Source organism: Cololabis saira, chromosome 19 (assembly GCF_033807715.1).
Source record: "Cololabis saira isolate AMF1-May2022 chromosome 19, fColSai1.1, whole genome shotgun sequence".
In the NCBI taxonomy this organism is placed as follows: Eukaryota; Metazoa; Chordata; class Actinopteri; order Beloniformes; family Belonidae; genus Cololabis; species Cololabis saira.
In genome coordinates this window covers 8,189,649-8,203,810 of record NC_084605.1, presented here as the reverse complement: position 1 = coordinate 8,203,810, position 14,162 = coordinate 8,189,649, and the positions used below count along the sequence as shown (strand labels likewise).

At 43.4% G+C, this 14,162-nt stretch overlaps 1 protein-coding gene across 5 annotated transcripts in view; it reads left to right on the top strand.

Moving 5' to 3' along the window:
* Positions 1 to 14,162, top strand: part of ebf3a (EBF transcription factor 3a) — a 67,844-nt gene that overhangs the window by 43,048 nt on the left and 10,634 nt on the right. For all 5 annotated transcript variants that reach the window (XM_061707997.1, XM_061707999.1, XM_061707995.1 and 2 more), the window contains exon 11: positions 6,683 to 6,771. In XM_061707997.1, coding sequence (XP_061563981.1) covers positions 6,683 to 6,771 — 89 coding nt within the window. The remainder of the gene's footprint in view (positions 1 to 6,682; positions 6,772 to 14,162) is intronic.

Genomic DNA, 14,162 nt, shown 5'->3' with positions numbered 1-14,162 from the left:
TGTTTTGGCACAGGTTTTAGCCAGGACAGGACTTGACAAAGAGGCTCTGGCTGTTTTGAGCTGAAAAATTCAAAATGGACCAAGCAGGATGGTTTCATAAACCTAACACAACATTCAGCAGTAGCACCTTTTACCCATTGCCAGGCACATTGGTGGAGGGGTGATGATTTTGGGATGTTTTGCAGGAACAGGAACTGACATTTCAGACACTTAAGAGAGAGCTTTGGATAAGTTAAGGTGCTAAACCCCTCATGAGCTAAAGCAGTATTGATGAGTGGCTGGTGACTGTGGTCCAGATTGTAGTGGCGAGCCAGCTAGGAGCAAAAACGCAAGGATGGCTTCTTCAATTTTTTCCAAGAAGAATGGGCCATAATTCCTTTACAACCATGTCAGAGACTGACAGTCATACAGAAAAGCTCTACTTTAAGCTATTGCTGATGATAATAATAATAATAACAATAATAATAATAATAATAATAATAATAATAATAATACATTTTATTTACAGGTGTCTTTCTGACACTCAAGGTCACTGTACAGATACAATCAGGTACAAAAATCACCATAAAATAAAATAAAAACAAACAATGGCTATACAACAATGCATGAACAGATGGACATAAACTGTACCGACATCTGTTCAGGCTTTTTTCTCCTGAAAGCTGATGTTGCGGAGGTCTGGTGGGAGTGGATTCCACAGTTGAGGGGCAGAGTGGCTGAATACTCTGAGATGGACAAAGGGAACAAGAATGAGAACAAGGCTGGGTATGGGATTATGAAGGAGATCAGAGAGATATGGCAGAGGGAGATTGCAAATGGCCTCGAAGGTAAGAGTTAATGCTTTACATTGAATTCTGTAAGTGATTGGAGATCCTTCAGAACCGGAGTAATGTGACAGGAGGATGGAGATCTCCTGATGATACGTGCTGCAGAGTTCTGTACAAGTTGTAATTTGGCCGAATTGAAGTTGCAGTGGGCAAGTCGTGAGGTGACGGGACTGTGCACCAGTATGGCAGCGGAGTGAGGAGTGAGAGACGGATGCAGGAGATTGATGTGGCGAAGATGAAAGTAATCTGACCGGGTTATGTTGTGGATATGTGACATGACAGACAGGGTGCTGTCAAAGATGACTCCCAGACTCTTAACCCGGAGGGAGGAAGAAAGGGAGGAGTTGTCAGTAGAAAGTGTAAAACTGATACTGATAAGAACAATTTTGGACTTGTCATTATTTAACTTCAGGAAGTTGCAGGTGAACCAAGATTTTATTTCAAGAAGCCAATCAGGGACGAAGGAGGAAGAGTGGAGTTGGGTTTAAAGGAGGAGCTACAAGCTGAAGCCTGACCCTTATGATTGCTCAAATTATGTACCCTCGTTCCTCTGAGGTTGTATTCGGATGAAACTAAGATCCACCTCAAAGAAACCCATCAGCCAGGATAACAATGACATCACACACCGTCACATGTTTGTGTGAGCGCTCAGAGACAACAACCTGTAAATGCTCAACGTTCATGAAATTTCTATGAGCATTGATCGCGGAGAATCGATTGCTCTGACACCTTCTCTGACCCGCCTTTACACACACACACACACACACACACACACACACGCACACACACACACACACACACTGCTGCAGCTGTGAAGCTTAAACAGTCATGTGATCGTGATCATGAGGAAGGCTGGAGGTTTTAGAGCTGCAGGTCAGGTTTATTCTTCAACCAACTATCTTCATCAATCAAACAGGCAGAAGTGACAGCAGATGATCAGTATGAAGAAAGATTGAGAGCAATAAAACTTGTAAATGTGCTCCACACCACCTGAGGCGTGCAGGAGAGAGGACATTACATCAGTAATCAGCTTCAGTGAGGACTGTTTCTACAATTTTGAGGGGCGGAGCCCAGTGTTAGATTCATGACCGTGGAGGAAAGAACTGGACAAACCCTCCGTGAAGACCGTCTGTCACTCACAGTGAACTGCCACCAAATGATCCGCTGCGTGAAATCAGAAGTACATTTTGCAAAATGCCATTGTGAAGAAGTATTTCAAACCTTTTAACTATGCCACTTAAATCAGGTAGACTTTAAGAGGAAAACAGCTCCGACATCATGGTCTGGATTTTTCCTACATCTGATTGGAGCTGCTGTTTGTGTGATTGACAGGACAGAAGCTGTGAAGCAGGGAACTGATGAGGATTTCCAGCATTTAGCAGCTGAAGATTATAAATGTCTCTTTGAGGGTCGGGAAGCTACCAATCAATATTCAGTCATGTCTGATCAATACAGATCGATTACAGCTGCATCCGGAGCATGCTGGGAGCCCTGCGGCAGCGGCTACTACGGCAATGCACAGCTCTGGAGTTGTGTCTCTCCCCACCTGAAAACTGTCCAAAAAAAAAATCAGCTTTTCTGGAGGTCAGCACAGCTGCCAATGATCAGCTCACCAGTAATGATGATTAGCAACATCTGGTTGCAACACATAAATCTTGTGGAAACCGTGAAAGGGTACTTAGGATTGTCCACATGCCTTTTTTTTTTTTTTTTTTTTTTTTTTTTTTTTAAACTTCACACACAAACACACAGAAGTGACAACAAAGTGTACAACAGTCGACAACATAAAACAAGGTCACTCTGTAGAAAACACAGACATCAGTCGAGCCAACACACTCGTATAACTGCTGCCTGTTCCGCCCTGTGAGCCCTCAAGGACTGAGCGCGCACACACACACTCACACACACACACACACACACACATACATGCACACTCACATTCACACACACATACATGCACACTCACACTCACACACTGCTCTGATGTATAGGAGACTCACTCTAAAGCTTGTTAAATGCAGCTGAACCAAGACGGGATTATGATTCATGCTCTTCACACACACACACACACACACACACACACACACACACATACACACACACACACACTCATTGCTGTGCTCTGCTGAGTTCACTGACGCTCTGATTTATCGCCTCCCGGCTGGTTTAAACAGTAGACGATGTTTGAGGAGGAGAAAATAAAACCCAAGTCTGAGATATTCAGCGGTCTGAGCAGCGAGTCGCTGCAGCGGCAGATTAAACGGGTTTCAAATAGGAGTTATTTTTGCCTCATCTGAGTTTTTATCAGTCTGAACAAGAAAGTAAAGTGAACTCTGAGCCACTGTCATACGCTTAACTGGATTCATTGTTTTACAGGGTCCGAACCGTCACGTCACACTTCACCTGACTGCTAAGGGTGTTTACGCTCTGCGTTTGAAACAGATACGCTGACGGGTGGTGACGTCCGTTTGTGTCCCGCCTTCATTCCACGTCTTTGAGATGCTTATGAATACGATGAAATGAAGCAATACTGCCAGACGTCACAGGGGCGATGTACAAATGTTTACGCTAGACTTTACAAGTTGTGTGGCGGCGCATCGATGTACAGTCTCAACAAGAACTGGACACACTCGCTATGACATGTTGGTAGGAACAGCCTTCCTCTACAAAAAGCTGTCTTAGCTTATGCCAAAATTTTTTTACAATACATTAGGGGTGTAACAATATATCGTGCCGCGATATTGGGTTATTAATATGAATCTATTGTGTTGACTAATAACGCGCATCCGACCGCGACTCAACCCGCGGACCAAAATCTGACTCCGCTCAGAAGAAACTAGTCCCGTTTTGCGGTCCCGATCACGGGGCTCTTGCAGGGTTTTAAGCTCTTAACTTTTAAGTCTGGTCTAGAGTTAAGCCTTACCTTATTAAATTAAACTTTTTTGGGGTCGTGAGTAGGATAAACACGGGGACAACTTCTGCTGAGTTCCAGTGTACTTTAATGTCCCTCAACAGTGTAGGATTTTAGAACATCAACACAGCACCTAGTGCCGTACTGTGGCGTATCACTCCGCCCAATCTAAAACAGACTAAGCACTACAGATAAACTGACTAGTATAATTATAGTCCCTGATTTACATCAGAATATAAAGAATATATTTATAAAATAATGAACCCTGAATTACCAAAATAACCTTCTTAACAAAAATAAATCTCCTCTTACACTTATAAGGTGAGCATGAATCAATCTTTTTTATGATGAAAAATTGTATGTATTTATTTACTTTTATTTATTTATTTATTTAATTTTAGTTGTTAAATTTCTGGAAAAGAAAAAAGTCAAATCATACATGAGATGCATAATGCAAACCTGACATTTACTTTTAGTTCAGTTTGTGGAAAATGGTTGGCCTGGCTTTCTCTTTAAAACTTAAACAGTTATAAAGCATTACAAACTGTAACAATAGGGCAAATGCACAGCATTGTTTTGTATTTTGTGTCTTTCAAATAAAAGACAATTTTTTCTAGTCATATGTTCCTCATTCAAGGTTGTTAAAAAAATACTGCTATAATATCGTATCGTATCGTTATCGTGACCTCAATATCGTGTATCGTACCGTATCGGGAGATTAGTGTATCGTTACACCCCTACAATACATAAAATAAACTTTGCATTCATTCTGATCAAATCTGTTCAAACGTCCACATTTCAACCGAAACCACACCTGAAACAGGTGCTGAAACCAGGACTTGACATCCTTGGTCTCTGCAGAGGCCGAGGACGCAGGAGCAGGACTCTGTGTTGGAAGTGGTCCTGGTTGTTGCTGGTGGTTCTGACGGGCCGAGGCCCGTTCGGTTTCTCTGAGGATGAATTTCAGGAGCTGGCATGTGCTTAGTTGCATTAAGGGACCTGAAACCAGAACCAATGACTGAAGACAACGCAGGCGCAACAGAACCATTGGCCAAACTTCAGCCATGTCTTAAGGACATCAAGGACGGGATGTCCACTAAACTTTTACTTCTTAATTCTGATAAAACACAGATTATTGTTTTTGGTCTCAAGTGTCTTAGGAAGGGATTAGAAGGTGTTGCGATGGCCTCCAGTACAACTGTGAGAAGCCTTTGAGTTATTTTGATCAGGATTTGCCATTTAAACAGTATATAATCAGGTTTGTAAAACAGCGTTTTTCCATCTCCGTAATAAGATTAGGAAAATCCTCTCGCAGAGTGATGCAGAAAGCTAATTCAGGCGTTTGTATCTTCTAGACTAGATTACTGTAATGTATTATTAGCAGGATGTCCAAGTAATTCATGAATATCTTCCAGCTGATCCAAAATGCAGCAGCGTGAGTGCTGACAGGAAACAACAAGAGAGACCACCTCTCTCTTGTGTTAGCCTCACTCCATTGGCTCCCTGTGAAACTACTTGTGTATAAAGTCCTAAATGTCCAAACTCCTGGTTTGAAACACCCCCAACAGAACCTGACGAGCAACACTGCTGCAAAATTGGACCTCCAGTCCGCGTGACGATATATATGAAGTAGTTCTCAGTTAAATAAAGTGATGATAGCTGGACGGTCCTCATACAGAACCCTGCGGTGCTCCTCAGTTAGTAGATCCATGTTTCTACTGAACTTGCATGTTCAGTTGTTCAATACGGTCAACCCGACAGGACAGGGGGTCCGTGGACCTGGGAATTTCCTGTCTCACCTCAAAAACTGAAGAGAAGAAGAGTTGAGGAAGAGGTTTCCGATCAATGGGGCCTTCAAGGAGACATTTAGAGGACACGTCACAGTGGATGGGATTATATCTGTGTGACAAAACCGAATCATCGGGATCCTGATCCTGGTCCCTCTGCTAATCCTGGTGCTGTTGGGTCCCAGCGCTACTTTTAACATGTTAGACCAGAGCACGATTGACCCGTGTGTGTGGGAATTAAGGCAAGGCAAGTTTATTTGTATAGCACAATTCAACACAAGTTAATTCAAAGTGCTTTACATCAACATTAAAAGCAGCAAGACACAATTAAACAATTAAAGGTGCCGTCCATTACTGGTTCCAGTTATTTAAAGCCAGAGTTTCCATGTTCACCCAGACTAGTACTCCGCAGCTGTGGAGAACCACAAGGTTTCATCATGGGCCTCCTACCCTTTGCGTTCTTCATGGTTTCTCTGGTCTCCTGTTTGAGAGCAACAACCCAGTAAACCCATTAATGTGGATCTGTGTGATTAAACCAAGGTCCTACTACAGGGGTCGGCAACCCAAAATGTTGAAAGAGCCATATTGGACCAAAAACACAAAAAACAAATATGTCTGGAGCCGCAAAAAATGAAAAGTCTTGAAGGCAAATGAAGGCAAATGGCGAAAGGCGAAATGTCGAGAAAAAAATCGGAATGTCGGGAAAAAAGTTGAAATGTTGAGAAAAAAGTCAAAATTTCGAGAAAAAAGCCTAAATGTCGAGGAAAAAGTCGAAATGTCGAGATTAATGTTGAAGTATAATCTCGAGAAAAAAGTTGAAATGTTGAGAAAAAAGTCGAAAAAGGAAGAAAAAAAGAGAAAAAAAGAAGAAAAAGAAAAAAAGAGAAAGAAAAAAAGAGAAAGAAAAGGGAAAAAAAGAAAAAAAAAGGGAAAAAAAGGTCAAACATTTTTGAAAAAGCTCCAGGAGCCACTAGGGCGGCGCTAAAGAGCCGCATGCGGCTCTAGAGCCGCGGGTTGCCGACCCCTGTCCTACTCAATACCAGCAGACTTACAGATCCACCTGCAGGAATTCAGAACCAGCCGTGATCCTCTGACACTAGACTTCTGTGAAGTCTGTGATGATCTGATCAGTGACCTCTCTCCCTCTTCCTCCTCAGCGCTGAATGAACCCACCATCGATTATGGCTTCCAGAGGTTACAGAAGGTCATCCCCCGTCACCCCGGAGACCCAGAGAGGCTGCCCAAGGTTCGCCAAACACACACACACACACACACACACACACACACACACACACACACACACACACACACACACACACACACACACACACACACACACACACACACACACACACACACACACACATGCAACTGCCTCGGCACACGCTGTTTCCCATCAGACTGCGTTCTGGTTAGCTGCTCAGAGGTCTGATATTCATCTGTGTCTGTGTTTTCACACAAACATTCGTTAACACACACACGCTCACACAAACACACACACATACAAACACATGTGTGGACGGTTGAAATCAAAGCTACACTTTCCGTTTTCAAAGTCAAAATTCTAATAGTTCTCACACAAATGAGATTTTTTGTTTGTTTTTTTAATTGAAAGTTCATAAAGTCAGAAAAATTCAGATTTTTTTTATCATGTAAAGTCACAGTTTTTTCTTGGGAACTTGACAATTTATTAATTCAGAATTAATGAGAATTGTTTTTCTGCAAATTAACATGTTTTTAAGGTTTGTGACTTTTTAAGGCTTTTTAATTTCCACCTTGTTCTGAGTGTCTGAGATCGTTTCCATTTTTCTTCAAATTCAGTTTATTTTTATCCTGTCTATGAATATAGTTTTTTTCCATGAATATTTGACTTTATATAAAGTCACAATTTCAGAATCTGGTAGAGATTTAAGGAACTTTATTGAATTTCAGAGATTAAGGAGTCAGAATTTGTTTCTGTTAAGACAGAAATAATAAAAAAAATCTTTGCATTAAGATTTTTAAACGTTTGCTTTATTTGTTAGTTTATGAAGTCATCATGCTATTTCAGCTAAATTAGTTTGCCAGCTGACTTGGTTTTCAAGCTTAACCTGAATGTTAACTTCATATTCACTAATTTGGGCGTTTGTCTTCCTGGAGCGTAACAGAGAAGTGCTTCACCTCAACTTTAAAAGCGTCTGACCTCTGACCTCTGACCTCTGACATCACACTGCAGTTTTATTGAATTGAGGCCCCTGATGACGATCCTGAGCTGGGCCCTCAAAAAAACTAGAAACGGACCTGGCTGAGATTATTCTGTGCAAAGAGAAACTTTCCTTGTTTCCTTCACTATTTCCACTCCAGCTGACTCCACGCGTGCACGTGTGTGACAGCAGCTCCGCTTTTAATGACCCTGTGAGCGTGCACGCTAGCATGTGCAGCCATGCGGCGGCTGAAAGAGATTTCTGCCGTGTGTTTAGTGTCTGCAGCAGCGCTGAAGTGAGCTGACATGCTGTTAGCTCCGTAATGAAAACCACGTCTTCAATAATTCATCTGTGATGGTTTTATTCAATTACCCATGCTGCTTTGTGCTCGTGGCGCAGCCGAGTGACTGTTAGTCGCGGAAACTCTTAGAAGTGGAAATAATCCTGAACTTGGACTCCCGCTGTTGTCTGAACCGGGTTTATGAGCTAAAATGCGGGTTTTACCGTCTTGACCAGCTCCTGGAGCTCTGAGCTGCAGGAGAAGGTTTCACTTTTACATTTAGTCATTAAAATGTAAAATAGAAGCGGTGTAGAAGTCCAAACCAAGTGTGAGTTGGGATTGATGCCGTTATTAGAGGTGTTAGGAAAATAGATGTTCTGAAAGATGGAGCTGCTGATGTTGTGGGGTCACCAGTAGGGTTGCCACCCGTCCCGTAAAATACGGAATTGTCCTTTATTTGAGAAAAAAATGTTGCGTCCCGTATTGAACTAATACGGGACACGATTTGTACCGTATTTTCATTAACTTTTACACCATATTCTAGTTGAATTATTGAAATAAATTAACTTTTACACCATATTCTAGTTGAATTATTGAAATAAATTAACTTTTACACCATATTCTAGTTGAATTATTGAAATAAGTTAACTTTTACACCATATTCTAGTTGAATTATTGAAATAAATTAACTTTTACACCATATTCTAGTTGAATTATTGAAATATGTTAACTTTTACACCATATTCTAGTTGAATTATTGAAATAAATTAACTTTTACACCATATTCTAGTTGAATTATTGAAATAAATTAACTTTTACACCATATTCTTCACCTGTAGGCTATATTATACATCTGGGCTGATGTGGACATACGTAGCATAGGAGGATATTTCAGTTGCTAGTATGGTTGTCATGCACTTTATTCATTCATTTTTGGTTTAATAAGAGCAAAGTTTGCACTTAAAGCCCAATGGGGATAATGTTCAATAAAAAAACAGCATATTTGAAATCATTTTTTTGCCTTTTGTCAATTCACAAAATAATCGTAATCGAAAATCGGATTTTGAGAGAAAAAAAATCGAGATTTTATTTTTGGGCAAAATCGAACAGCCCTAGTGGACACACCAACCTACCGTACGTCTGAAGAGTTGCAGAAGCTGAAGAGTGATTCAAGACAAACATAGAAAATAAGAAGGAGCCACACGTCCCGCATTTGGACGCAGGTTACTCTCTGGTGGGGTAGGAGGCTGAACTTATGTGTGAGGTTGAGAGGAACTGCTGGACTCACCCCTTCTTCAGGTTCCCTCTCTTTATTCCTTCCCTATTCCCTTGTTCATCATCCTTCTTATCTTTTTTCTTCTCTCCCTCCTCCCTTCTTCCATTTTACTTTTCTGCACTTAGGCTCCTTGCTTTCACAATCTTCCCTTCCTTCATTAGTTCATTCCTTGTTCCCATCCTTCTTTCCTTATTCCTGTCAGGGTTTGACACTTCCCCCCCAGCTTGTGACTTTCAGTTTCTGTTTTGCCCCGCCTGTGTCCCATCTGCCCTGATTGTGTCTGCACCTGTGTCTCGTCATGTCTCGTTATCCCCTGTGTATATCTGGTCTTGTCATTCCTTTGTCCTTGTCGGTCCGTACTGTTCCCTCCTCCATGTGCTCCAAGTTTTTGATCCCTGTTACTTGTGTTTTTGATCCTGCTCTGCAGCATTTTAGTTTGGCTTTTTGTAAATAAACCCTTTTTTGTTGCAACTCCTGGCTCCTGCTCTCCTGCACTTGGGTCCTCAGCAAACCGAATCACAACAATTCCTTCCTTTCTTCCCTTTTCCTTTCTCGTCCCTAGTTCCTTCCTTCTTTCCTTCCTCTTCCCTTCATTACTAAGTTCCTTTTTTCTGTCTTCTCCTCTTCCTCTCTTAGTTCTTTCTTTCTTTCCTTAGTTCCTTCTGCAACTCCCTTTTCTCTTTGGCCTGGAGCACATGGAGACCAGTTCTTCCAAAAAGAAGTCCTGGAGTACTGATTTGGAACATAAATCAGAGATCATCTGCATATAAGATGATATTAGTATTAATTAACCCCAGATAATACTGAATGTTATGTGGAATTAAAGAAACAGAGGTCCTCATACAGAGCCTTGTGGTACTCCTCGGGTCATACAATCCATGTTTACATGGTGATAGTCCAACCCAGATGTATTTGGGTCCAGATACGTCAACTCCTCCTGTGAAAAGGGTCAGAAGGCTTCTACAACTTCATCTCAGAGAAGTGTTTATCATGTCTGTTGGTTGTTTTTGTTCGTTGTCTCCTCCTTCTTTATTTTCTGGACTAAACTAAAGAAAGATATATAGAAGAAGCCGTTTGCTGTGGCCACCTTCTGGTCATCCAGAGCCGGTCTTGTTGGGGGAAGTTTATGTTTTAAGTGGTCAGGACATTTGTCAGCGTCTCGGTCAGAGTTTAATGTTGAAGCTGTTTCCATGTAAATGAAGCCACATTCATCATCGTTAGCTATCAGCCCACACATCTATGGAGAGCTTTAAATTCTGCAAACACACACAACGAATGATTGAATAAAGGCTACACCAGTGTGTGTGTGTCTGTGTGTGTGTGTGTGTGTCTGGGTGTGTGCGATTGTAAAGCCCAATGGCAAACAGGGAGGTTGAAACAGTCAAATCAGGTAATCAGTGAGTGCAGCCATGTGGCAAGAAAGGAGATTGGCACACACACACAAACACACACACACACACACACACACACACACACACACACACACACACTTATCAGTCGTTGTCTTATCTGATTTCTGTAAGAAATGAACGTCTGTGTTGTTGTTTTTCTGTCTTGTTTCTGGCTCTGACTGGTTTCCTTCTTCATCATAAACTCTTGTGTAAATATGTTTATGGTCGGTGGCTGCAGGAGGTTGTGGGTTTGAGGGTCCGCTCCTCTGATGGGGGTCTGCCTTCTGTTGTAACCATTCGGTTGGAAACTGAATGTAAAGGTTCACAGAGGTTGACCTCAGGAGAGAATGCTGAAACCAGAATACAGGTTTCCACTGGGTGATGGTCCACTCCAGGTGCTTCGGAGTCCAGGAAGCTCTCCTCTAGACAAGGTGATCATGAGGCTTTGTCTTTGCTCAGCTGAGCTCAGGTGTTGGAGGTAAATCCTGTGAAACTTTACACAGTAATATCAAACAGAAAATACTTGTGACTGGTTCCAGACGACTGCGATGGACTGGTAACCTGTCTGGGGTGTGCCGTGGGATTCATCCAGCAGACCCCCATGACCCTAAATGGGAAGGAGCAGGCAGAGATGATGGATGGATGGTTCCTGATAAAGAAATACACCGAATTGCCCAGACAGGTTTTTAACAACGTGGATTTATCATCATAGTTTCATGTTAATTGGGGTGGTCAGCTGCCAGGAGGACTTCCTGTGTTCCTTATTGACGTTAAAGGTCCGATCCGTGATCACATGCACTCAGGGCCGCCGCAAGGGATGTGCGAACCGTGCGACCGCACAGGGCCTCGCGCCCCAAGGGGCCTCGCGCTATGGGCCGTTTTTTTTTTTTTTTTTTTCCCTTATAAATATCAACAGTCACGTTCCATTACAGACCTAAATGTGTACTAGTCTGTGCATATCACTAAATATATGTGCAATGATGCGTGTGTCTGTTGTTCAATACAACTGATCAGACCAAGCGCAGACACAAGGTGCTCTGATCCAGACGGTGGAGTTGGAACAAACTGTCACACAATGTCGAGAGAACGAGACAGATTCAGGAAATTTCGATCAGGGGATGAAAAAAGAAAAAAAACTAAAGAAAATGGAAGAGTTTAATGCCTCTCTGAAAGGCACGTTTGATACATTTTTTACAAAATCACCGATCCGACCAGGTCTCAAGCAGCCGCGGGGCCCCGCGTCGAGGCAGGCCAGATGATGATGAGGCAGGAGAAGGTATCCAGTATTTAGCTAATTGGAGAGTTAAAATTGCGCATATAGACACCCGATCTGACCCGAAAAACCCCCAAAATTTCCCCCCAGCCATTTCGCACAGGGCCTCGCAACGCTCCCAGGCGGCTCTGCATGCACTCACAGATTTGTTACCAGACCCCACCCTCACAGCCTGACATGGTTTTGGTTGGTGTATTCAAGACCTAGTAAGAAGTTGTGCTCCAGAAGAAGCGGAACTGTGCCTTTCTGTGGCGGGAGAGGGAAGCGCGAGCACCATGTCCACAGGAAGTGGCGAAGTCTGGTGTGAAGAAGCCACACAGACTGAATCACAGACTGTAAAACAACAGGACAAACCCTCTGTGACATCACCGGGAGGCGTCTGTAGAGTGCTTTTGAAGCCTGTTCTTCACAGCCGCAGTAGACATCATCCGACTCCGTCCAGCTCCTGGTTGGTGCAACAACGGGCAGAACTGACAAGCCTGGCAGTTGGTCCAAATACGCCCACCCCTAGCTACTTTAGCTTAGCTCATGTTAGCCAGCTGTGGTTAGCCTGCCAGTCGTGACGGGTCCAATGGAGGAAGTGGGTTCAGGACTGTAATGATGAAAATGTAATGATGTGGCTGCTTCTTCTGCAGTCTACAGGGTTGACTATCTCTTGGAGGCAGCCCCTGGTCGTCCGCCGGGGAACTGCACATTTTGACACACACACTCTTTCATCTCTGGGGGAACATGTCATTATGACAAGCTTTGTTGTTATTTATTCATCTCGTCGTTATTATGCATCACGTTGTGTCGATTAGTGTTGGTTTCCTGCGGCTGCTGAGGCTTTAAGACTGAAGATCTGTGTGTGTGTGCGCGCGTGTGTGTGTGTGTGTGTGTGTGAGTGTGTGTGTGTGTGTGTGTGTGTGTGTGTGTGTGAGAGAGAGAGAGAGAGAGAGAATAATTGGTTTCCTCCTCAGCGATGACATCCCAACCTCCTGCTCCATCGCCGTGGTAACCTTGTTAATGTGTGTGAGACGCAGAGACGGAGGAGCTCGTCATGTCGCTGCGTAACAACGAAACGCTTGTAGTAACGAGGCTTTCATTTGTCACCGTAAACACAGAGCCTGCGTGTTCGTGTGTGTGTGTGTGTGTGTGTTCCTCCAGCTGCGACGCACTTGAACGTCGCTGCAGAAGCGAGATGATTAAAGACAGAGCTGAGAGATACTTGACTGAAATGACCTCACTCTCAGTGCGTGGGAGATAAAGACACACGGAGACGCTGGTGGTGTGTGTGATTCAAGACAGGAAAGAAAACAGACGACACTGTGGTTACGGTGTGGACCTGTCGCCATCATTTCATGTCGTGGCGACTGTTTGTTGACGTTGGTGATCACATGATCTACCGATGTGGACAACTTTGTTCGTACCCTTTCTGAAAAAAGAGAAAACAATAGCCACTGAAATCAGATCAAACTAATGTATCCAGACATGAGTGTGCTCTCATGAACACGTCTCCACCTGTAGACAGGTGATCTGGTCCTCATGAACAAACTTCTCCAGGTGTCTCAGGTCTAAAGGAATTCTTTCCAGCTGCAGGTTCCAGATGTTTCCACAGATGTTCTACAGGATGTAGATCAGGACTCATAGAAGGACACTTCAGAACAGTCCACTGTTTGGTTCTTGGCTGGTTCTAGTTGTGTGTTTTGGGTCGTTATCCTGTTGGAGGACCCGTGACCTGCAACTGAGACCAAACTGTCTGACACTGGGCAGAATTTGTCTCAAGAACGTCTTGATGGTCCTGAACCTTCATGGTAGCTGCACAGATTCAAGACCCCCGGTACCAGATAGGAATGGGCGATATTTTTATCGTTATCGGGATAAATGCCAGAAATTATCGTGATACATTTTTTTGTCCATACCGCCCATCCCTAATGGATGGATGGATGGATGGATGGATGGATGGATGGATGGATGGATGGCTGGACGGACGGACGGACGGACGGACGGACGGACGGACGGACGGACGGACGGACGGACGGACGGATGCATGGATGGATGGATGCATGGATGGATGGATGCATGGATGGATGGATGGATGCATGGATGGATGGATGGATGCATGGATGGATGTATGGATGCATGGATGGATGGATGGATGCATGGATGGATGGATGGATGGATGGATGGATGGATGGATGGATGGATGGATGATGGAGGGGGCGGGGTTAATTGAAAAGCCTCCTGAAGAAGTT